The sequence below is a fragment of the Prionailurus bengalensis genome, chromosome X, assembly GCF_016509475.1.
Source record: "Prionailurus bengalensis isolate Pbe53 chromosome X, Fcat_Pben_1.1_paternal_pri, whole genome shotgun sequence".
In the NCBI taxonomy this organism is placed as follows: Eukaryota; Metazoa; Chordata; class Mammalia; order Carnivora; family Felidae; genus Prionailurus; species Prionailurus bengalensis.
The window spans coordinates 47,444,215-47,468,746 of record NC_057361.1 but is presented as its reverse complement, the minus strand read 5'-3'; the positions used below and the strand labels follow the sequence as shown (position 1 = coordinate 47,468,746).

At 38.1% G+C, this 24,532-nt stretch overlaps 1 protein-coding gene across 1 annotated transcript in view; it reads left to right on the top strand.

Moving 5' to 3' along the window:
• Positions 1-24,532, top strand: part of WNK3 (WNK lysine deficient protein kinase 3) — a 163,891-nt gene that overhangs the window by 132,482 nt on the left and 6,877 nt on the right. Inside the window, exons 19-21 of the mRNA XM_043569773.1 lie at positions 281-903; positions 4,504-4,715; positions 21,505-21,707. Of these exons, the coding sequence (XP_043425708.1) occupies positions 281-903; positions 4,504-4,715; positions 21,505-21,707 (1,038 nt within the window). The remainder of the gene's footprint in view (positions 1-280; positions 904-4,503; positions 4,716-21,504; positions 21,708-24,532) is intronic.

Genomic DNA, 24,532 nt, shown 5'->3' with positions numbered 1-24,532 from the left:
TTATCCTTTAGAATCTCAGCAACTTGAATTATGTAATTTTTTTAAATTGTGGAATTTTGTTTGAGCAATATGAAGCCAATTTTCTTTACCCAAGGGGCCCACTTGAAAGACTTTGAATATGGAAATTCTAAAAGTGGCTTTTAAATTTGTGTATTATTGATAGGTATACATCACAGCACACCATCCACTTGTCTGTACCATATTTTGATATTGAATTTCTTTGTGGGTTTACTCTTTGGTTAGATAGAACCAGCCATTTTTGCCTTTTTTTGTATCTCAGGTGATTACAGTTCCTCAGCAGCAGTCAGTGAAAGTGACATCTTTTGGAATAGAACACATACCAGCATTCAATAAAATGACAACCTATTCTAATGAAGAAGTTCTAGCCTTTACTGAAATAGCCAAGTCTCAGTTAGTGAAAATGGAAACTTCCATGTGCAATCCACAAACTTCACTTTCTTCTCAGAAGTTACGAGCTCATCGTGAAACCTTTAAAGAAGATAAAAGAAATGCCAAACAAGGTGACAACTACTCATCTTTCAACACAGCTTGTGAGACTGATGTATCTTTGATGACCTCAGAAAAGGAACTGGAAGAAAACTCAGCCATGGGAAGTAGTATGCATTCTGGACTTGAACTATTGCTTAAAGAGAGAGAGACATTTACTGCTGGGAAACATCCTAGCTCTGATAGTGAATTTTCAGCCACTCTTGCTGGCAGAGGGAGGTCAGTGGCAAAGACTGCTCCAGTGAGTGATCAGTGCTTACCACTCCGTGAAGAAAAAGCCTTTGCTCAAACACAGAGCTCACTCTTCTATTCACCATCTTCTCCAATGAGCAGTGATGATGACTCAGAAATAGAGGATGAGGATTTGAAGGTGGAGCTTCAAAGATTACGAGAAAAGTAAGGATTGTTTCTCTTTTTAAAAAAAAATTTTTTTGACGTTTATTTTTGAGAGAAACAGAGCATGAATGGGGGAGGAGCAGAGAGAGAGGGAGACACAGAATCCAAAGCAGGCTCCAGGCTCTGAGCTGTTAGCACAGGGCCCGACGTAGGGGTCAAACTCAGGAGCTGTGATATCATGACCTGAGCCGAAGTCGGACACCCAACCTATTGAGCCACCCAGGCACCCCAGGATTGTTGCTCGTTTGTCACAAATCTGAGTGCCCCAAGTTTTATAGAACAAAGTGTTTGACAGATAGCTAATTTACAATTGGTGACATTTTAATGACTGAAAATTGTTGATGATTGAGAACTGCAAAGATACCATCAGATCTCCCAGGTTAAGGTCTCAGTCCCACAGATGCCAATCATAAGTCCAGGCGGTGTTACCTATGCTTCTGACCAACCTGTTTGTTATAAATCAAAGGCTCCCAGAAACCCTTCGTTGGGTTCAGTTAATTTACTAGAGTGGCTTACAGAACTCAGGAGAACAGTTTACTTCCTAGATTATCAATTTATTATAAAAGGACACCACTGAGGAATAGTCAGATGGCAAGGTGTAGGGGAAGGGGCATGGAGCTTCCATACCCTCTTGGGAGTGACACTCTCCTAGCACCTTCATGTGTTTACCAACCTAGAAACTCTCCAAACCCTATAGTTCAGGGATTTTTCTGGAAGCTTCATTATGGTAGGCACAATTGATGAAATCATTGGCCGCTGGCGACTAATAAGTTCAGTCTGTAGCTTCTGTCCACTCCCCGGAGGTGGAGTGGGGGGAGCTGAAAGTCCCACTGTAATCATTGAGTTGGTTCTCCTGGCAAGCAGTCTCCATCCTTAGGGGCTTTTTAAAAGTAAGGTCATTAATATAAACTCAGGTGTGATTCCAAGGGGCTTGTGATAAATAAGATTCCTTTCACCTTTATCACTCTGGAGCTATTTTAGGAACTGGAGCTATTTGAGGAAAACAGACCAAATATTAAAACGAAAGATTCTCCCACTGCTCTTTGTAGCTTAGGAAATTACAAGAGTTTTCAGAAATAGGTGCCAGGAACAGGGATAAAGATGTTAATATAAATCATAATATCACAACAGTAATAAAGCACACAAAACAGTCTCGTACTTCTCATGCCCTGATCTCATTTCTCAGAGGCAACCACTGTGAACTGTTTGGTATGCCTGACCTGTAATTTTTCTATGCATTTACAAATACATACTTTTTTCTTTTTATAAAAGTGGGGTAATATATGTTATTCTAAATTTTTTTACTTAACATTGTGCACGTGTGTGTGTGTGTTTGTATACACACGTTTGCACAAGTAGTCTTTGTTCCATACATTAGAATAGCCAAAGTTTATTTAATCCCTCATTAATGGACATTTCCGTTTTATTCCATGTGTTTTTTTTTAAATTTTTTTTTCAACGTTTATTTATTTTTGGGACAGAGAGAGACAGAGCATGAACGGGGGAGGGGCAGAGAGAGAGGGAGACACAGAATCGGAAACAGGCTCCAGGCTCTGAGCCATCAGCCCAGAGCCCGACGCGGGGCTCGAATTCCCGGACCGCGAGATTGTGACCTGGCTGAAGTCGGACGCTTAACCGACTGCGCCACCCAGGCGCCCCTCCATGTTTTTCTTATGTAAACAATTTAAATAAAAACTTGAAATGTTAAAAAATGAAAAATAATGTTGAAGTACACAAAGTAAACATCCTTACATTTTTACATAATTATGTGAGTATTTTTTGTAGGATAGATACCCAAAAATAGAATTTCTGGGTTAAAAGGTATGTGCACATGAAATTGATAGATACTGCTAAAATTGTTGTCCAAGGTAGCTGTATCATTTTTTTTTAATTTTTTTTAACGTTTATTTATTTTTGAGACAGAGACAGCATGAACAGGGGAGGAGCAGAGAGAGAGGGAGACACAGAATCTGAAACAGGCTCTAGGCTCTGAGCTGTCAGCACAGAGCCCGACGCGGGGCTCGAACTCACGGACCGTGAGATCGTGACCTGAGCCGAAGTCGGACGCTCAACCGACCGAGCCACCCAGGCGCCCCCCATTTTATACACCAAACAAAAATATATGAAAGTGGGGCGCCTTGCTAGCTCAGTCATGATCATGAGTTCAAGTCCCAAGGTTGGGTGTAGAGATTACTTTAAAAAATATATGAGAGCCTGTCTTCCCACTTCTTAACCAACTGAGCCACCCAAGTGCCCCATCTGTCTTCCCATTTCTTAGCAACATTGGACTGGATATTTTTTTGAATGTTTATTTATTTTTGAGAGAGAGACAGAGAGAGACAGATAGACAGACAGACAGAGCATGAGTGCAGGAGAGGCAGAGAGAGAGGGAGACACAGAATCCAAAGCAGGCTCCATCCAGGCTCCGAGCTGTCAGCACAGAACCCAACACAGGGTTCAAACTCCTGAACCGTGAGAACATTACCTGAGCCAAAGTTGGACACTCAGCCACCTGAGCCACCCAGGTGCCCCAACATTGGACTGGATATTATTGATCCTTTTTCTTTTATTCCAATCAGATGAATTTAAAAATTTTTCTTAAAAAATAATTTTATTCTCCTAGTTAAAAGTGAAGTTGTACATCATCTCATATTTATTGGCTACTTGTATTTCCTCTTCCTTGGAGTCACCTTCTCATATTCTTTCCCCTTTTTTCTATTACGTTTCTTTTTTTTTCTCTTATTGAGTTTTAGGAACTATTTGTGTATTCTGTGAATCTTTTACTATATGTTGAAAATATTTTCTTGTTTATATTTGCAACATATAATAAAGAAAAGGTTAATATTACTAATACTGTGTGACTTTAAATTTTGTTTTATTGTCTTTCACTATATTGAAGTTTTAGAAATTTTTTCTTTTTTTTTTTTTTAATTTTTTTTTCAACGTTTATTTATTTTTGGGACAGAGAGACAGAGCATGAACGGGGGAGGGGCAGAGAGAGAGGGAGACGCAGAATCGGAAACAGGCTCCAGGCTCCGAGCCATCAGCCCAGAGCCTGACACGGGGCTCGAACTCACGGACCGCGAGATCGTGACCTGGCTGTAGTCAGATGCTTAACCGACTGCGCCACCCAGGCGCCCCTAGAAATTTTTTCTTGTCATTTTGTTTACTTTTTTAATTTTATTAAAATCATTTCACAGATTTTTAAATTTATTTTAAGAGAGAGAGAGAGAGCACCCAAGAGAGTAGGGGAATGACAGAGAGGGAGGGAGAGAGAGAATCCCAAGCAGTCCCTACCCCCATCAGCACAGAGACAGAGACAGGGCTGGATCTCATGAACCATGAGATGACCTGAGCCAAAATCAAGAGTCAGACGCTTAACCAAGTGAGCCACGTAGACACTCCAGTTTGTTTAATTTTTTCTTAATGTCTGATTAATGTTGTGCTTAGGAAAGCGTATCCCATCCTAAAACTGTGAATATTCTTTATTTTTACATTCTTAATCTAAATTCCTTGTTAAACTTGTATTGCATAGAGTTTTTTGGCTTATCTGTATGGTGTCAGTGCTATTAAAATGCTTTCTGCATTATTTTCATTTAGACACATTCAGGAGGTGGTAAATCTTCAAACCCAGCAGAATAAGGAGCTGCAAGAGCTCTATGAACGCCTTCGGGCAATTAAAGATAGCAAAATCCAATCATCAGAGGCTCCTCTGCCACCATCATCACCACGTAGACCAAGATCTTTCAAAAGCAAACTTCGCAGCCGCCCCCAGTCCTGGACACATGTGGACAATGTCGCAGTTGCCACAGGTAAAGCGGTCCTGAAAGTGGTTTTAAAAAACTGGTGAAAGATCAGCAAAATTAGAAATATAATGATATAAAGTTTATTTCTTATTAAGCTAATATGCTCTAAAGAAGTGCACATTATCCTGAGATTCTTTTCTACCTTTTTGGTATTAAGTATTCTTTTATGAAATAATGGTGAGGATAGATGATAGATTCTGGAGAGCATGTGAGTGTGTTTTATGTTTTTATTTGGGAAACAAACACCTGGAAGTCCAATTTCTTTTCTTGTTTTTTTACATATGAAATTTATTGTTAAATTGGTTTCCATACAACACCCAGTGCTCATCCCAACAGGTGCCCTCTTCCATACCCATCACCCACCCCCCACTCCCTCCCACTCCCAATCAACCCTCAGTTCTCAGTTTTTAAGAGTCTCTTATGTTCTGGCTCCCTCCCTCTCTAACCTCTTTTTTTTTCTTCCCCTCCCCCATGGTCTTCTGTTAAGTTTCTCAGGATCCACATAAGAGTGAAAACATATGGTATCTGTCTTTCTCTGTATACTTATTTCACTTAGCAGAACACTCTCCAGTTCCATCCACGTTGCTACAAAAGGCCATATTTCATTCTTTCTCGTTGCCATGTAGTATTCCACTGTGTATATAAACCACAACTTTTGCCTGCTGCTCATTTTGTGTCTACCTCTTCATTCTTCGAAGAAGCAGGGAGACGACGAACTCCAGGTAGTGAGGTAAAAAAAATCCTGCAACATTATTTTATTTTACTCTTTTTTTCCTTCTTTTCTCCAGAGTGGATTTCTCCATTAATTGATCTTCTTGTTGGCTGATTCTTTATTTTGCCCTCCCATATCTGTTGTTGAGCCACTCTAGTGAATTTTTTATTTCACTTATTGTACTTTTAAACTCCAGAATTTGTTTTTTGAAATAATTTCTATCTCTATTGATATTCTCTATTTGATTTGAGACATTGTTATCATACTTTCCTTTAAATTTTTAGGCATAGTTTCTTTAAATTTGAATACAGGCTTTGTCTACTAAGACCAAAATCTAGGCCCCCTTCAGGATGTTTTTGTTGACTTTTTTTGTCTGTATATGTGGCATATGTTACTATTTCTTTGCATGTCTCTTAATTTTGTGATAAAAACTGGACACTATAGGTAATATATTGTAACAGCTCTAGTATAAGATTCTTCCACCCTCTTCCCCACCAAGGTCTGTTGTATTTTGTTTATTATTGTTCTGATATTTTCTTGGTATTGGTATTCGTTTAGTGATTTTCCAACACTACTCTATATTCCCTGCAGTGTAGGCCATTGAGTTCTTTGCAACTTAAAAAAAAATTTGTTTTGGGGGGCACCTGGGTGCCTCAGTCAGTTAAGCATCCAACTGAGGTCACAATCTCACATTTGCAAGTTTGAGCCCCACATCAGGCTCTGTGCTGACAGCTCAGAGCCTGGAGCCTGCTTCAGATTCTGTGTCTCCCTCTCTCTCTGCCCTTCCCCCGCTCACACTCTGTCTCTCTCTCAAAAATAAATAAACATTAAAAATTTTTTTTTAATTTTGTTTTGGGGTGCCTGGGTGGCTCAGTTGGTTAAGCATCTGACTCTTGATTTCGGTTTAGTTCATGATCTCAGGGTTTGTGAGGTTGAGCCCCACATCTGACTCTGTGCTGATTGCTCAGAGCCTGCTTGGGATTTTCTACCTCCTCCTCTCTCTGCCCCTCCCCTGCTTCTGTGTGCTCTCTTCTCAGAATAAATAAGTAAACTTAAAAATAAATAAAATGAATTTAAAAACTTTGTTTTTATTTTTAAGCCTGGCATGCTAAGGTTCATACCTGGGTCAGTACATTTAGTGGTGAGCCAATGATTGGCCAGAAGATTTCATTAAATGACTCATCTGGATATTTTTGCCAAGGGAATCTCTGTGGGAAGGCGCACTTTCTAGCTTTACTTTACAAGAAAACTTTTGAATTTCTTTCCTGCTTGTCCAGGAACTGAAGTGCAGCCAGAATTGAGTGATTGGTACTTTTTCCTTTCTTAGGTCTTTCCTGGCTTGCCAGACATTTATATTCCCAGGAATATGCCAGAGGTTTTAAAAGTTTCCTATGGTCATCTAATTGCCCTAGAATTCTTTTTTAATTCTAGGCCAGATTCTTGTTTGCCCCAACTGAATCACTGCATCTGAGTTGTTGCCAGTGCTTTCCTATTGTTTCAGTAATGCCCTGGAGGTAGCTTCTTACCCTCCCCACTCCCCAGACCCAGCCTGCCTGGGCTGACCTGAGCTCTAAGTGAAACCAAATATCTACCACACTCTAAGAATAGAGATTTTTCTGGGTTGTTGCAAGTTCAGATGACTGTGCTCTGGGGATGGTACTTTTAAGGGAACTCAAAAAGAGGTCTGATCTCTATTGTCTGCAATGCTGCTGGCCTTTAGCTATCCCAACACTGAGCTGGGAGGGAAGCCAGGAGGGGAATTACCACAAGTTAAAATGTCACAGATCTCATTAGTTTGTCTTGAATAAATGATTTTTATTTCATTCTGTGTCTCTGGATAATTGTCAGAGTTCTGAAATAGTTGGTTTGAGTTGTTTTGCCCATATTTTTATTGTTGTAAGAGCAAGTTCACCTAGGCCCTTATTCTGCATTTTTGAAGTCTGTCTCCTCCCTCTTTTTCTATTATCTGAAAGAACTTGTGTTGAATTAGTACTATTTCTTCTTTAACTGTCTGGAAGAATTTTTCAATGAAACCACTTGGGTTCAGAGATTTCTATTTTGGGAACTTTTTCACTACAAATTCAAATTGTTTAATAGTAGTTACAAGATTTATTCACGTTATACATTTCCTGTTGAGTAAGTTTTGGTAGTTTGTGGTTTTTGAGGCTTGGTCCATTTCATCTGAGTTGTTGAATCTTTGTGTTTATTGTTATGCCCAGAATTCGTGATCCCCAAAGACCACCAGGGAGCCGAGTCCAATGCAAAAGCAAAAGAGCCTTTATTCGAGCCAGCTCGAGCTCAATCCCCTACCTGCACCGATGCAGCGGTGAGATACCTGGGAGAGAGAGCGAGTTTCAAAAGCACAAAGGTTTTATTGGGGTCTAGGGGCAGTTGGTGAGGTAATGGCTGTGGCCTCAGCCGATTGGCTGGAGAAGGGTCTTGGCCTCGGCTGATTGGCTAGGGAAGGGTCGAAGTCCTGTTACGCAGGTCGCCGGGCGTGTTTTGATCGGGAAGTTTGACCGGGTGAGCGGGAGGTTACTCAAGGGGAGGAGGCGTGGTCAAGGTGGAGGACACAGAGCAAGAAGCAGTCGGCCAGCGTAGGTTCGCTGTTTCATTTATAATTGTTTATTATTATCTTTTTAATGTCTTGGGAACCTGTAGTGACATCACCTATTTCTGGTATTTGTAATTTGTATCTTCCCTTTTTTTTCTTTGTCAGTCTTGACAGAGGTTTATCAATTTTATTGATCTTTTCAAAGATACCCAGTGTTTGCTTTTATTGTTTTTTTCTATTGTTTTCCTGTTTTAAATTTCATTGATTTCTGCTCTTCATTATTTTCTTCCTTTTACACATGCTTTGTTTTTATTTTGCCCTTTCTCTAGTTTCTTTAAATGGAAGCTAAGATCATTGATGTGTGAGACCTCTTTCATTTTTTTAATACAAGCATTTAATGCTATAAACTTACCTAAAAGTACCACTTTGGCTACATCTACTATGATTTTTTAAAATTAAGCTTTATTCGTGGGGGGAAGTTTTAGATTTGCAGAAAAATTATTAAGATAGTACAGAGAGTAGTTTCCTAAGATAGTACTGAGAGTACCCCACACCCAGTTTCCCCAATTACTAACATCTTACATTAGTATGGTACACTTGTCAACTAATAATCCAATCTTGATACATTATCATTAACTATAGTCCATATTTTACTCTGATCTCCTTAATTTTGACCTTATCTTTCTTCTGTCCCAAGATCCCATCCAGGATATTATGTTATATTTAATGTTCATGCCCCCTTAGGCTTTTCTTGGTTCTAACAGGTTCTCAGAACTTCCTTGTTTTTGATGACTCTGAAAGTTTTGAGGAGTACTAGTCAGTTATTTTGTAGAATTTTGTTTTTGAAGGCTTCTTTGTTTACTGGCACCAGAAGAGGCTAATTTTGTATATTTCCTGCGCCAGTCTTAAAAGCCACCATTTCCAAAAGGAATTGTAATTCCTTTTATTGGAGAATAGACTAGAAACCAAGATCTGGGTGCCTGGTATGCATTATAATTGCTACTGTGGTATCATTGCTTTTAAGTTTTCTTTGCTGACAGATAAGGAAATACATGTATGCATACTAACTGACATATATCCATATCTATGAATATTTCCATATGTAAACATCTGTATCCATAGTAAGGTAAACATGCATTCATATTGCTATCTCTAAGTTGAATCCATTACCACATGGATCATTATAGCCTTCTCTCCTTGTTTGTCTGTAACCTCCCACTCCAAAAGTGAGAAACCTGGCTCCCACCATCCTCCATCCATTTACTTAATTCTCCAATTCCAGTATAAGGTATCGTGGTTTCAGAATTGCAAACTTATACCCCAGTGGGAAACACATGTATCAACTACAATACAGTGCTGGTGTGCAGTTTCGTTTGCCTTTGACATTGTAGGTGTCACTCATTTCCAAAGTTATGTAGGTCAGCACTTATTTCTCTACTCCATTATGGTAGGTTCCTTTATACATTATAATGATTAGAGTCTTTTGTCACATTCTGCAATCCTCTGACCTCCTAAATGATTTTTTAATAATTTGCACACAGTGAGGTTTACTCTTTGTTCTCTAGCATTCCCTAGGTTTCAATGTTGTATTTTGGGTTATTTTTTTCAGTTCCAAATGTTTTTGATTTGCCTTGAGAGTTCCTTTTTGTTCCATAGTTTATTTTGGTAATATGATGTTTAGTTTCCAAGTGTTTTGAGATTTTATTGTTATCCCTTTGTTACTCATTTGTACTTTACTTTCATTATGACCAGAAAATATATTTCCAATCATTTTGATTCCTCTTAATTTCTTAAGGTTGGTTTTATGACCCAGGATATGGTCTATTTTGGTGAATGTTTTATGTGCAATTGAAAATAATGTATAACCCTGTTTTTGAGTAGAGTGTTCTCTAAATGTCAGATCTAGATGTTTGAATTAGGTATTGTTCGATTATTCTGTATCCTTGCTCATTTGCTGTCCACTACTTCTATTGTTTACTGAGAGAAGAGTGTAAGAGACTCCAACTGTAATTGTGGATTTGTCCAAAGGAATGTAGAAACCTTATATCCATAAAGGTCTCTTCCTTCTTTATAATTGTCTTATGTACTACATCTACATATATGGTAAACTCCATCACACAGTGTTATAATTCAGTTTTGCTTGAGTTTCAGAATTCTAAAGAAGAATGTACTTATTCTCTTATCTACCATTTTGTTGGTCTCCCTTCATTCCTACTCTTTCATGTTTCCCACTACTATAATCTCCCTCTGTTCGAAGAATTTCCTTTAGTTAGAACAGGTCTGCTGGTGACTAATACTCTTAATTTTTTTTTTATCTGAGAATGTCTTTTTTCACCTTAATTCCTGAAGGATATTTTTATTGCATATAGAATTCTGAGTTGACAGTTCTGTCTTTTAGCATTTAAAAAATACTGTGCCACTTACTTTTGGCTTCCATGATTTATGATGAGAAATCTATAGATATTTGGATCATTGTTTTCCTGTATGAAATGTATTGTGTTGCTCTGGTTGCTTTAAGAATTTTTCCCTTCTTATTTTTCAGCACTTTTTCAGTTTCAGTTTTAGCAATTATAATGTGTTTAGACAGGAGTTTCTTTGTGTTTTATCCTGTTTGGGGTTCACTGAGCTTTTTGAATATGTTGTAGGTTTATGTCTTTTGCCAAAATTAACAAATTTCAGTTTATATGTCTTCAAATATCTTTTTTCTTATCACCTCTTTTTTTCACTTTGCTCCTGGGACTCTGATGATATAAATTTTTGATGTTTTGCTGTTGTCCCATAGGTCCCTTAGTTTCTGTTATGCTTGTTTTTCAATCTTATTTCTCTCTTAAAATTGAAATGTCTTGTCATCTTCCTTTTGCTATTGCCATCCAAGGAGAGTTTTTGTTTTTTGATTATTTTATTTTTTGGTTCTAAAATTTCCTGTATGTTCTCCTCTTTATCTATTTCTTTACTGAGGCTTTCTACTTTGCTTAGTTTCAACAGTTTTTGTGATTTGAGCTATTTGAGCATTTTTATCATTGCAGCTTTAAAAAGTCTGTTAGAGGGGCGCCTGGGTGGCTCAGTCTGTTGACCATCCAACTTCTGTTCAGGTCCTGATCTCATGGTTTGTGAGTTCAAGCCTCGCATTGGGTTTGCTCACTGCTGTCAGCACAGAGCCTGCTTTAGGATTCTCTGTCCCCCTCCTCCTCTCTCTCTCTCTCTCTCTCTCTCTCTCTCTCTCTCTCTCTTTCTCTCTCTCTCTCTGGCCTTCCCCTGCTTGCTCTCTCTCTCGTCCCAAAATAAACAAATAGAAAAAAATTAAAAGCCTCCAACATCTGTATCATCCTGAATAGTATCTTTTGATTATCTTTTCCCATGTGAGTTGGAATTGTCCTGGTTCTGTGTATGCCAAATCATGTTTGATTTTATTTTGGACATTTTGAGTATTCTGTTATGAGACTCTAGTGTCTTTTAAATATCCTATCTAGAATGTAGATTTTTTTTATATGAAGTGATTGACCCAGTTATTTTTTTCCTTGAGTTCTAGCCTATCTTCTGTGGTCTCTTGTTCCAATGTCAGTTCAGTTGCATTGCCTCTGTGGCACACATGTAGGTCTCACAGTGGTCCGTCTCAGTCTTTGGCAGTTGTCTGTTATTTCAGTTCTCATGTCTTTGGCATGCTGTATTTTTCATTGCTAAGAGAAAAAAAGCATGCTCAAGTGTGCCCCCTTATAATAGGAAGAGAGCATAAGGAAGTCTGTGCAGTAATTTCTCTACATTCCTGTGTCTTTTCCCTTGTTGATTCTGTCATGCATCTTTTCACTGTAATAAACTTAGCTGTGAATACAACTATATGCTGAGTCCTGTGAGACCTTCGACTGAATCATTGAATCTGTGAGTAGTCTTGGGAACCCTGAAACATAATTGCATTATATAATCTCAATCCTCAAAACAACTGTAAGGTAGGTAGAAATTAATGTCTGTCTCTTTTGGCAAGAAGAAAAGTTCGTAAGATTAAACAACTTTCCTAAAACCTCAGTTCATAACAGAGGGAATCTAAATCTGTTTGACCCCAAAACCTTGGTTCTTCACTGTTATTCTGCATTGCCTGCCAATACTAGAAAGCGTGTCGGCAGTGGGTTGAGGAGAGGCAATGGAAGATCATAGAGGGTGATAGTGGTCTGACACTGCTACATGTGGGATATAGTATTTGAGTTGGTCTTGAAGGATAAATGGACAAGATTAAAATTGGTCAAGTGTAGTGGGAAGAGAATTGTCAATAGGTAGAATTGCATGATATAAAGACATGCAAGTGATAAAATGCAAGATTTATTTGCAAGAAAGAGAATATAACAGTTGGGTGAAATGGAGGGTTTACATTAGAAGGTTTTCTTACATACTTTAAAAAAACAACTTTTGGCAACTGCCATACCTTGTCTGTGTTACACTTTGATAGCATATATCTGATCTAACACATAATTATATATTTAAGCTTAATAAATGAGATGTTATATTTGTTTAAGGATAATGAAAAACATAATATATTTGTTCTGCAGAGACAACCATGACTACCACCAAAAATTTCACCACCTAAACAAGTTAAATACCCACTGTTGTTAGTATTAAGAGGCCATTAAAGTAGGAGGGGCTGGGTTTTTTGAGCAGAGGAGTGAAATGCTGAAAACAGCATTTAACTGATACTAATCTGGTGGCAATGTGAAGAGTATATTGGCTAGAGCTAGGGAGCAAGTCCATTTAGATCACTGTAATCATAGCATTCCATGTATGAGGTGATTAAGAGCTTAGAGAACTGTGGAAGTGAAAATAGACAAAAGATCTTGTATAGGATGAATTACCATGATGTGGTGATAAACTGGATATATATATATGTTTAGGGGGAGATCCAAAGGTTCTGAGTCTGAGTGGTTCAGAGAAAATGTAATACCTTTCACAGAAATTTACATGAACTGTTATGCCAAGGCCATGATAGGTTTGATTCTAGGTGTATTGAATTGAATAACTTGACATCCATTTGGAAAAGCACATTTGGGAGTTAGTTTTTAAATTAGATTGAAGAGGGGTCAAGGTTTGAGATAAGAGATGGAAACATTTACAGTTGGGTGATCACTAAAACTATGTGAATGGAAGCATCACCTTGGGAAAATACAAAACAAGAGCACCAAGGACCATACTCTGGTTTTATTCATTTTATCAGTAGGAAATGAATATTAAAGATCAGCTTTGAAGTTATTAAGTAATGTTAATAAGTAATGTTAATATTTTTTTTATAAATGCTAAAACATTTATTTGTACAGAACTTCTTTTCATGTAGGTATTTTCTAGTTTGTGAAATTTAAATTCAATGGTCTTTTAGGGACACCTGGGTGGCTCAGTTGGTTAAGCGTCCAACTTCAGCTTAGGTCGTGATCTCACGGTTCATGAATCTGAGCCCCGCATTGGGCTCTGTGCTAGTAGCTCAGAGCCTGGAGCCTGTTTCAGATTCTGTCTCCCTCTCTCTATCTTCCCCTCCCCCACTCATACTCTCTTCTCTTCTCTTCTCTCTCTCTCAAGAATAAATATTTTAAAAATTAATGTGGTCTTTTATAGCATGATATGATACACTGAAATGAAATCAATAAATGTCCTTTTGTGTGTAAAGCATAGTTAGGCATTGGATAACATTCAAATAACATTTTTTTATTCTTGATAATTTTTGGAATGTATGTGTGTGTATATCTTTATGTTGCCTATTTAGGAGTCTTGCCCTTACTTCCTATTTCATTTAAAAACCTGTTTGGGGGCACCTGGATGGGTCAGTCAGTTAAGTGTCCAGTTTTGGCTCAGGTCATGATCTTATGGTTCGTGGGTTATAGCTCCACATTGGGCTCTGTGCTGACAGCTCAGAGCCTGGAGCCTGCTTCGGGTTCTGTGTCTCCCTCTCTCTCTGCCCCTCCCCTGCTCACATTCTCTCTCTCTCTCTCTCTCTCTCTCTCTCTCTCTCTCTCTCTCTCAAAAATGAATAAACATTTAAAATAAATAAATAAATACCTGTTTGGTTTGTTAATCATTTTTTACTTGTTGGCTGTTGTGCCACTAGTGCAGCAGCCATCATTACCACTAATTGAGTGTTCAAGATCAGAGTTGTACACAATAATCCTGACATTGGGCTTTCCCTTAGTACAGAAATGTTCTTAAATGAATGACATTCAAACTTAGCTCTATGCAACAAATTTTTTTCAGAAACAGAAGGGCACAAAAATACTCCTTAAGAGAAGCTGGGAGGGCAAAAATACAGGCACTAATGTGTATATGTTTCTGGCAGTCTTCTCCATTTTACTCCTATCTGCTTCCATTTTTCCAGGGTAAGAAGACAATCTAAAAAGGCTTCAGCTCCAAAGTCTTCCCCAGTATTGTTGTGCTATTTATTCCGTCACTGGAATTGACAGAGAATCAAATGAATGTGCAGAGGGATAACAGGGAAAAATATCTTTATTATAGGCTGACTTGTTGTCTTTGGGTTTGAAGTCTTAGAAAAGGAGGTAATTCCAGAAAATTGGTATGTCATTTTGCTACTTCATGGTTGCCCAAAATTTAGTATACCTGATTTTTTAAAACTCTTTTGTATATGTAAATATGGTCCAATTCATTAAACTCTTCTTAAGCAGTTTTCATTAATATGTTTTCATTTAATATTTAATCTCCTTGAATTTAAGCTTTCAGTAGTGCAGAGTTCATAGAGAATCACAGATTATGTATAAGAAATCATTGAGATTATCATGTTCTTCCTTACTAAGCAATTTCCCCATTCATTTCTCAGTGTATTCTATGGGTTGTATGGTGCAATGGAAGGCACACTGCCCTGTCAGGATACCTGATTTCTAGCCCCAGCATATAGCCTCAACTTATGGATCCCATTCTTCTCATCCAAAAAATAGAATGATACTTGCTGATCCTATATCATAGGACTGTTATAAGTTTCAAAAATGATAAAGAAAATTACTTTGAAAGTGTTAATATGGAGGCTTCTTGCATTATCTTCTGCCATTTCCATATTTTTTCATGATTAAAGTACTATAGCAAATGTACAAGAAATTTTCATATGCTTATTTAATAAAATCCCTGAACATGTTATTGTGCCTAAATTTCACACTTCTATTTCCTAAAATTCATTTTAAACCCACTCTGTAAGTTTTGGCTTGTAAATCACAGGAATTGGTACTTTATGAATTATTCCTATGAAAATGATTTAGCAAATGTGTACAATAGTACTAAATAATTTAAAGACATAGTGTGATGTTCATATTAGGAAGCTTTTCACTGACAGAGGTATCTGTAATTGATTTGTTTCATTTATTTGGACATCTTATGCTCCAGAATTGATGAGGCTCACATACCATTTCCATTCTTGTTTCTGCCATTTGTTTATCATTAACAAACAAAAATATTGGTAAAAAAAATTAAATGAGATTCTAGTTTTCTGATGCTTGTTGAAAGTCAGTATGCTATATTGACAACAGAGAGCATCCTTGTCTATGCTTAAAGTGTTCCAGGCCTGATTCAGCTGGTTATAAATTGCAAGATCACTGTGCTTTGTCTGGGCTTCATTTGCCCATTATAAAACAAGTGGTTTGGATTAGGCTTCTAAGGTCATTTTCCCTTTTAACGTTCTATGTTTTTTTTAAAATATGAAATTTATTGTCAAATTGGTTTCCGTACAACACCCAGTGCTCATCCCAAAAGGTGCCCTCCTCAATACCCATCACCCACCCTCCCCTCCCTCCCACCCCCCATCAACCCTCAGTTTGTTCTGTTTTTAAGAGTCTCTTATGCTTTGGCTCTCTTCCTCTCTAACCTCTTTTTTTTTTCCTTTCTTCCCCATTGTCTTCTGTTAAGTTTCTCAGGATCCACATAAGAGTGAAAACATATGGTATCTGTCTTTCTCTGTATGACTTATTTCACTTAGCAGAACACTCTCCAGTTCCATCCGCCTTGCTACAAAAGGCCATATTTCATTCTTTCTCATTGCCACGTAGTATTCCATTGTATATATAAACCACAATTTCTTTATCCATTTGTCAGTTGATGGACATTGAGGCTCTTTCCATAATTCGGGTATTGTTGAGAGTGCTGCTATAAACATTGGGGTACAAGTGCCCCTATGCATCAGCACTCCTGTATCCCTTGGGTAAATTCCTAGCAGTGCTATTGCTGGGTCATAGGGTAGATCTATTTTTACTTTTTTGAGGAACCTCCACATTGTTTTACAGAGCGGCTACACCAGTTTGCATTCCCACCAACAGTGCAAGAGGATTCCCATTTCTCCACATCCTCTCCAGCATCTATAGTCTCCTGATTCATTCATTTTAGCCACTCTGACTGGCGTGAGGTGATATCTGAGTGTGGTTTTGATTTATATTTCCCTGATGAGGAGCAACGTTGAGCATCTTTTCATGTGCCTGTTGGCCATCCGGATGTCTTCTTTAGAGAAGTGTCTATTCATGTTTTCTGCCCATTTCTTCACTGGATTATTTGTTTTTCAGGTGTGGAGTTTGGTGAGCTCTTTATAGATTTTGGATACTAGCCCTTTGTCCGATATGTCATTTGCAAATATCTTTTCCCATTCCGTTGGTTGCCTTTTAGTTTTGTTGGTTGTTTCCTTTGCTGTGCAGAAGCTTTTTATCTTCATAAGGTCCCAGGAATTCATTTTTTCTTTTAATTCCCTTGCCTTTGGGGATGTGTCGAGTAAGAGATTGCTACGGCTGAGGTCAGAGAGGTCTTTTCCTGCTTTCTCCTCTAGGGTTTTGATGGTTTCCTGTCTCACATTCAGGTCCTTTATCCATTTTGAGTTTATTTTTGTGAATGGTGTGAGAAAGTGGTCTAGTTTCATCCTTCTACATGTGGCTGTCCATTTCTCCCAGCACCATATGTTAAAGAGACTGTCTTTTTTCCATTGGATACTCTTTCCTGCTTTGTCAAAGATTAGTTGGCCATACTTTTGTGGGTCTAGTTCTCGGGTTTCTGTTCTGTTCCATTGGTCTCTGGGTCTGCTTTTTTTGCAATACCATGCTGTCTTGATAATTACAGCTTTGTAGTAGAGGCTAAAGTCTGGGATTGTGATGCCTCCTGCTTTGGTCTTCTTCTTCAAAATTCCTTTGGCTATTCAGGGCCTTTTGTGGTTCCATACAAATTTTAGGATTGCTTGTTCTAGCTTTGAGAAGAATGCTGGTGCAATTTTGATTGGGATTGCATTGAATGTGTAGATAGCTTTGGGTAATATTGACATTTTAACAATATTTATTCTTCCAATCCATGAGCACAGAATGTTTTTCCATTTCTTTATATTTTCTTCAATTTCCTTCATAAGCTTTCTCTAGTTTTCAACATACAGATCTTTTGCATCTTTGGTTAGGTTTATTGCTAGGTATTTTGTGCTTCTTGGTGCAATTGTGAATGGGATCAGTTTCTTTATTTGTCTTCCTGTTGCTTCATTATTAGTGTATAAGAATGCAACTGATTTCTGTACATTGATTTTGTATCCTGCGACTTTGCTGAATTCATGGATCAGTTCTAGCAGACTTTTGGTGGAGTCTATCGGATTTTCCATGTATAATATCATGTCATCTGCAAAAAGCGAAAGCTTGACTTCATCTTTGCCAATTTTGATGCCTTTGATTTCCTTTTGTTGTCTGATTGCTGATGCTAGAACTTCCAGTAGTATGTTAAACAACAGCGGTGAGAGTGGGCATCCCTGTCGTGCTCCTGATCTCAGGGAAAAAGCTCTCGGTTTTTCCCCATTGAGGATGATGTTAGCTGTGGGCTTTTCATAAATGGCTTTTATGATGTTTAAGTATGTTCCTTCTATCCCAACTTTCTCAAGGGTTTTTATTAAGAAAGGGTGCTGGATTTTGTCAAAGGCCTTTCCTGCATCGATTGACAGGATCATATGGTTCTTCTCTTTTTTTTTGTTAATGTGATGTATCACGTTGATTGATTTGCGAATGTTAAACCAGCCCTGCATCCCAGGAATGAATCCCACTTGATCATGGTGAATAATTCTTTTTATAAGCTGTTGAATTCGATTTGCTAGTATCTTATTGAGAATTTTTGCATCCATATTCATCAGGGATATTGGCCTGTCGTTCTCTTTTTTTACTGGGTCTCTGTCTGGTTTAGGAATCAAAGTAATGCTGGCTTCATAGAATAAGTCTGGAAGTTTTCCTTCCCTTTCTATTTTTTGGAATAGCTTGAGAAAGATAGGTATTATCTCTGCTTTAAATGTCTGGTAGCACTCCCCTGGGAAGCCATCTGGTCCTGGACTCTTATTTGTTGGGAGATTTTTGATGACTGATTCAATTTCTTTGCTGGTTATGGGTCTGTTCAAGCTTTCTATTTCTTCCTGTTTGAGTTTTGGAAGTGTGTGGGTGTTTAGGAATTTGTCCATTTCTTCCAGGTTGTCCAATTTGTTGGCATATAATTTTTCATAGTATTCCCTGATAATTGCTTGTATTTCTGATGGATTGATTATAATAATTCCATTTTCATTCATGATTTTGTGTCCTCTCCCTTTTCTTTTTGAGAAGCCTGGCTAGTGGTTTAATATATTTGTTTATTTTTTCAAAAAACCAACTTTTGGCTTTATTGATCTACTCTACAGTTGTTTTTTAGATTCTACATTGTTTATTTCTGCTCTGATCTTTATTATTTGTCTTCTTCTGCTGGGTTTGGGGTGTCTTTGCTGTTCTGCTTCTATTTCCTTTAGGTGTGCTGTTAGCTTTTGTATTTGGAATTTTTCTTGTTTCTTGAGATAGGCCTGCATTGCAATGTAGTTTCCTCTCAGGACTGCTTTCGCTGCATCTCAAAACGTGTGGATTGTTGTATTTTCATTTTCATTTGTTTCCATAATTCTTTAATTTCTTCTTGAATTGCCTGGTTGATCCATTCATTCTTTAGTAGGGTGTTCTTTAACCTCCATGCTTTTGGAGGTTTTCCAGACTTTTTCCTGTAGTTGATTTCAAGCTTCATAGCATTGTGGTCTGAACGTATGCATGGTATGATCTCAATTGTTGTATACTTATGAAGGGCTGGTTTGTGACCCAGTATGTGACCTATCTTGGAGAATGTTCCATGTGCACTTGAGATGAAAGTATATTCTGTTGCTTTGGGATGCAGAGTTCTAAATATATGTGTCAAGTCCATCTGATCCAATGTATCATTCAGGGCCCCTTTTTCTTTATTGATCCTGTGTCTAGATGATCCATCCATTGTTGTAAGTGGAGTATTAAAGTCCCCTGCAATTACTACAGTCTTATCAGTAAGGTTGTTTATGTTTGTGACTAATTGTTTTATATATTTGGGGGCTCCCATATTTGGCTCATAGACATTTATAATTGTTAGCTCTTCCTGATGCATAGACCCTGTAATTATGATATAATGCCCTTCTTCATCTCTTGTTACAGCCTTCAATTTAAAGTCTAGTTTGTCTGATATAAGTATGGCTACTCCAGCTTTCTTTTGACTTCCAGTAACATATTAGATAGTTCTCCATCCCCTCCCTTTCAATCTGAAGGTGTCCTCAGGTCTAAAATGAGTCTCTTGTAGACAGCAAATAGGTGGGTCTTGTTTGTTTGTTTGTTTTTTTATCAATTCTGATACCCTGTGTCTTTTGCTTGGAGAATTTTGTCCATTTACATTCAATGTTATTATTGAAAGATACAGGTTTAGAGTCATTGTGATGTCTGTAGGTTTCATGCTTGTAGTGATGTCTCTGGTACTTTGTGGTCCTTGCAACATTTCACGCACAGAATCCCCGTTTGGATCTCTTGTAGTGCTGGTTTAGTGGTGATGAATTCCTTCAGTTTTTGTTTGTTTGGGAAGACCTTTATCTCTCCTTCTATTCTAAATGACAGACATGCCGGGTAAAGGATTCTCGGCTGCATATTTTTTCTGTTCGTCACATTGAAGATTTCCTGCCATTCCTTTCTGGCCTGCCAAGTTTCAGTAGATAGATCCATCACTAGTCTTATCGGTCTCCCTTTATATGTTAGAGCATGTTTATCCTTAGCTGCTTTCAGAATTCTCTTTATCCTTGTATTTTGCCAGTTTCACTATGATATGTCATGCAGAAGATCGATTCAAGTTTCATCTGAAGGGAGTTCTCTGTGCCTCTTGGATTTCAATGCCTTTTTCCTTCCCCAGTTCAGGGAAGTTCTTAGCTATGATTTTTTCAAGTACACCTTCAGCCCCTTTCTCTCTTCCTCCTCTGGAATCCCTATTATACATATATTATTACATTTCATTGCGTCATTTAATTCTCTAGTTCTCCCCTCATACTCCTGGATTTTTTTTATCTCTTTTTCTCAGCTTCCTCTTTTTCCATAATTTTATCTTCTAAATCACCTATTCTCTTCTCTGCCTCTTCAATCTGGGCTGTGTTCACCTCCATTTTATTTTGCACCTAATTTATAGCATTTTTTAGCTTCTCATGAATGTTTCTTAGTCCCTTGATCTCTGTAGCAATAGATTCTCTGCTGTCCTCTATAGTTTTTTCAAGCCCAGCGATTAATTTTATGACTTATTTTAAATTCATGCTCTGTTATATTGCTTAAATTGGTTTTGATCAATTCGTTAGCTTTCGCTACTTACTGGAGTTTCTTTTGAGGAGAAAATTTGTTTGGATAGTCCCTGGAGTGGCAGGGAACTGCAGGGCTCTTCCCCTGTGCTGTCTGAAGTAACTTGTGTTGGTGGATGGGGCCGCAGTCAGACCTGATGTCTGCCCCCAGCCCACCGCTGGGGCCACAGTCAGACTGGTGTGTAGCTTATCTTCCCCTCTCCCAGGGGCAGGACTCCCTGTGGAGTGGTGTGGCCCCTGTCTGGGCTACTGGTACATTGCCAGGCTTGTGGTGCTGCTTCGATGGGATCTGGTATATTAGCCAGGGTGGATCCGCAAGGTGCACAGGGGCAGGAGCGGCAGGCTCAGCTCACTTTGCCTTTGATGGTCCGCTACAGCAGGGGCCCTGCAGCACCCAGAGGGAGGCAGACCCGTCCTCTTCCGTGGGCCTCTTGTCTATGCTTGGCTCCAGAGAGTCCGTTCTGCTAGTCTTCTGGCGGTTTTCTGGGTTATTTCGGCAGATGTGGGTGGAATCTAAGTGATCAGTAGGACACAGTGAGCCCAGCGTCCTCCTACGCCGCCATCTTCAAGCCTCTCTCCTCCATGTTTATTTTTTATCTCTTTTAAGTATCTATCCGAGGAAAACTGATGTAAAGATTATAATTGATACTAATGTTTTTATATTTGATTTATAACTTGTAGCTTATTTGACTTTATACCAAGGTGACCATATAATTTCCCATCCAACAAGAGGAAACTTTCGAGAGTGAAAGGCATACATACTGTTAATAATTACTCCAGGACTGTCCCAGATAAACTTGAATGTCTGGTTACCTTATCTGTAGCCCATATGTGAGGTTCTACCAACTGCATTATTACTCAAAGAAAAGTATTTATCAGTTTTAATTATTTTTTATGGTTTTCCTGTTATTTCTTCTAGATCCGCTCTGTGTGGAGAGTAATGTAGCATCATGCCAGCAATCTCCAGCTAGTAAAAAAGGCATGTTCACAGATGACTTACATAAACTGGTGGATGACTGGACAAAGGAAACAGTTGGAAATTCTCTTATTAAGCCAAGTTTAAACCAACTCAAACAGAGTCAACACAAACTAGAGACAGAAAACTGGAACCAAGTATATGAAGTAAGTGGTTTTGGCACGTTCCTCTTTATTTCTAAGAACTAAAATCATAAAAATTGATTTCCTTAGGTCTATTTTTAAAGTCACTATTAGAGAATGGTGTGACTTGACAACATAGCAACTTTTATCCTAGTCTAGATTCATTTTGTCTTTGAGAAAATTATCTTTTAGACCAGGGGTCAGCACATTTTTTTCTGGGAAGGAGCCAGTTAGTAAGTACTTTCAAGCCATGTGGTTGCAACTAGTCAACTCTGTCATTGGGCAAAAGCAACCATAGATAAAATATAAATGAATGCACAGGGCTTTGTTCCAATAAAACTTGATTTACAAAAAGAAGTGGTAGGCTGTAGCTTGCTGACCCATGCTTTAGACTCTTATACCTGAAAATATAACCATCAAGTATCAAAAAAGAAAGCATCTGGAATGAGGGTGAATTCAGTCCTGTGGTACAAGAAGAGTTTGAGTTTTGAGGGAAAGCTATCATATGTTGTATATCAATATTCTCAGAACTATTAAGTGATCTTATTTGTTCAGTTTGAAAAAATAATTTTAAAGCTCTTTAAGCTAGAATATTATAAAAGGCATCTTAAGTTTATGGATGAGATTCCTAGTAATTGCATATGGCCTTAGTCAGATGTACATGCAGTTGAGATATAGAAGGATGTCCACAATGCATTCTGGAGTGGGAAGAAGGCAGGCTTATAGAACAGTATATATAGTATTTGTTTAAAATTATGTGCATTAGATATTTATATATATACACAGAACTAGGTGGAATTTGAGCCTCATTTTACATTTTACTTCTCTGTTTGAACTTTTAAAGTATCACTTTTTCAAAATGAGTAAATCTATCAAAATGTGAATCAAGGCTTAGAATCTGAACCCTCATAATTGCAAGATGTATATTTGTGTATGTGTGTGTGTGTGTGTTGTGTTTGTGTACATGTATGTGTGTGTATGTAGTCATTGCATATAATTTGGTAAAGAAAGTCTGAAAATACATTTAGTGTTAATGTTGAATAAAAATTTCAAAAGCCTAGATTTCCCAAACTAGTAAGCAGTATTTCTGCGTGGGGACTCTGTGTACTTATCTTACTCCTGGCACCGATTTATATACAGATAGTATCACCATTGTAAAAATTGGAAGCCTTTAGAGGCAAACTTCAAGGCGTAAATGCATTTGTGCTGCCAGTGAGAGAGTCTCTGAGTACTGTGTGAATGGAGGCCTTTGTTGACTAGTAGGAGGGTGGTTTATTGCAGTATAATGGAAGATTTTTGGAGGGAGAGTGAGTAGAAAATGGCAGTATGAACAAAAGTGGTAGAGGTCTCTAAGCAGACAGAATTGGGTTCCAGTGTCAGCTCAGTCACTTACTAGTTATATGACTATAGGCAAGTCATCTGTGCCTCAGTTTTCATGTCTTCAAAACAGAGATAATACCTACCTGCCTTACAACATCACTGTGAGAATTAAATGAGGTAACACCTCTAAGATGCCTAGATAACTATTTTTGTATTTTAAGTTCAGTTGATTACATGTTTGTGTGGAAAGCACATCTCATTATCTAATGTTCTTGCTTGTTACTGGTCTGTGGCCTTATTAGAAAATTTTGTCACAATTATGTCAGGCCCTTTACTTTGTGCCAAGCCCTCTACTAGGCACTGGGTTTGATGAGCAAAAACAAGTATGTGCCCTATCTCATGGAACTTACACTCTAGTGGGACAGTTAGACATGAACAGACTTATATAATATAGGATATCATATAATAAGAGAGTTGGTCTAGTAAAGGGAAGTCAAGGAAAGATTCCCTGAGAAGGTGATGATTGAACAGAGATCTGAAGGATGAGTAGGTGTTAACTAGGTGAAAAAAAGGGAGGTAATCTGATTCCAAGTGGAAAGAACAGCATATGCAAAAGCCCTGTATTGGTAAAGGGATCATGAGGCCACTGAAAGTAGGCCAATTTTGCTGAAGTGAAGAGAGCAGACAAGAATTGGTGCACAGTGAATCTAAGGAGGTTGGGAGGGTCTTAAAAGTGGTGATGATAAAGACCTTTGTCTTTATTTTAAGAAAGATGGATAGCCATTGAAGCCCTGGGGTTCACGTCAGATTTGCTTTTTGAAAAGATCACTCTGACTTGAAGCCAGAAGAAAGGATTATTGGAGGTAAGGGTAGAAATTGATAGAACAATTAAGAGTTAGTCACAGTAGTACAGTTAAAGAGAAATTGAGATGAAGAAAAATGAACAGATTCCAAGAAATGTTTAAGAGATAAAATGGATGAGATTTAGTGATGGAATGGATGTATGGCAGAGGGAACGTATCAAGACTAGGTTTCTGGCTGGCATTACTGGCTATCATTCCAGGCTACCAATCACCAAGATGCAGAACATGAGTAGGCAGTGTGTTTTGGTAGAGGAAAGACCATAGGTCATTTGAATCTCAGATGCCTTTGAAATATGCAAGAGAAGGTTAGGTCCTCTCCACTGGTCTTTTTTAAAAATAAAAATCACACTACTGTTTGTAAAATAATGTTCATTATAGAATTTAATCAATGCAGGAAAGTATGAATTCTAAAATACCACCTTCAAATCCCAATACCTAGAAGTAATTGTCACTAACTTTAGATAAACACCATTTCAGATTTCTTTCTATGTCGGTATATGGATACATGGAAATGACTTTATAAAAATGAAGTCATATTATTTTTTTTATATATGAAATTTATTGACAAATTGGTTTCCATACAACACCCAGTGCTCATCCCAAAAGGTGCCCTCCTCAATACCCATCACCCACCCTCCCCTCCCTCCCACCCCCCATCAACCCTCA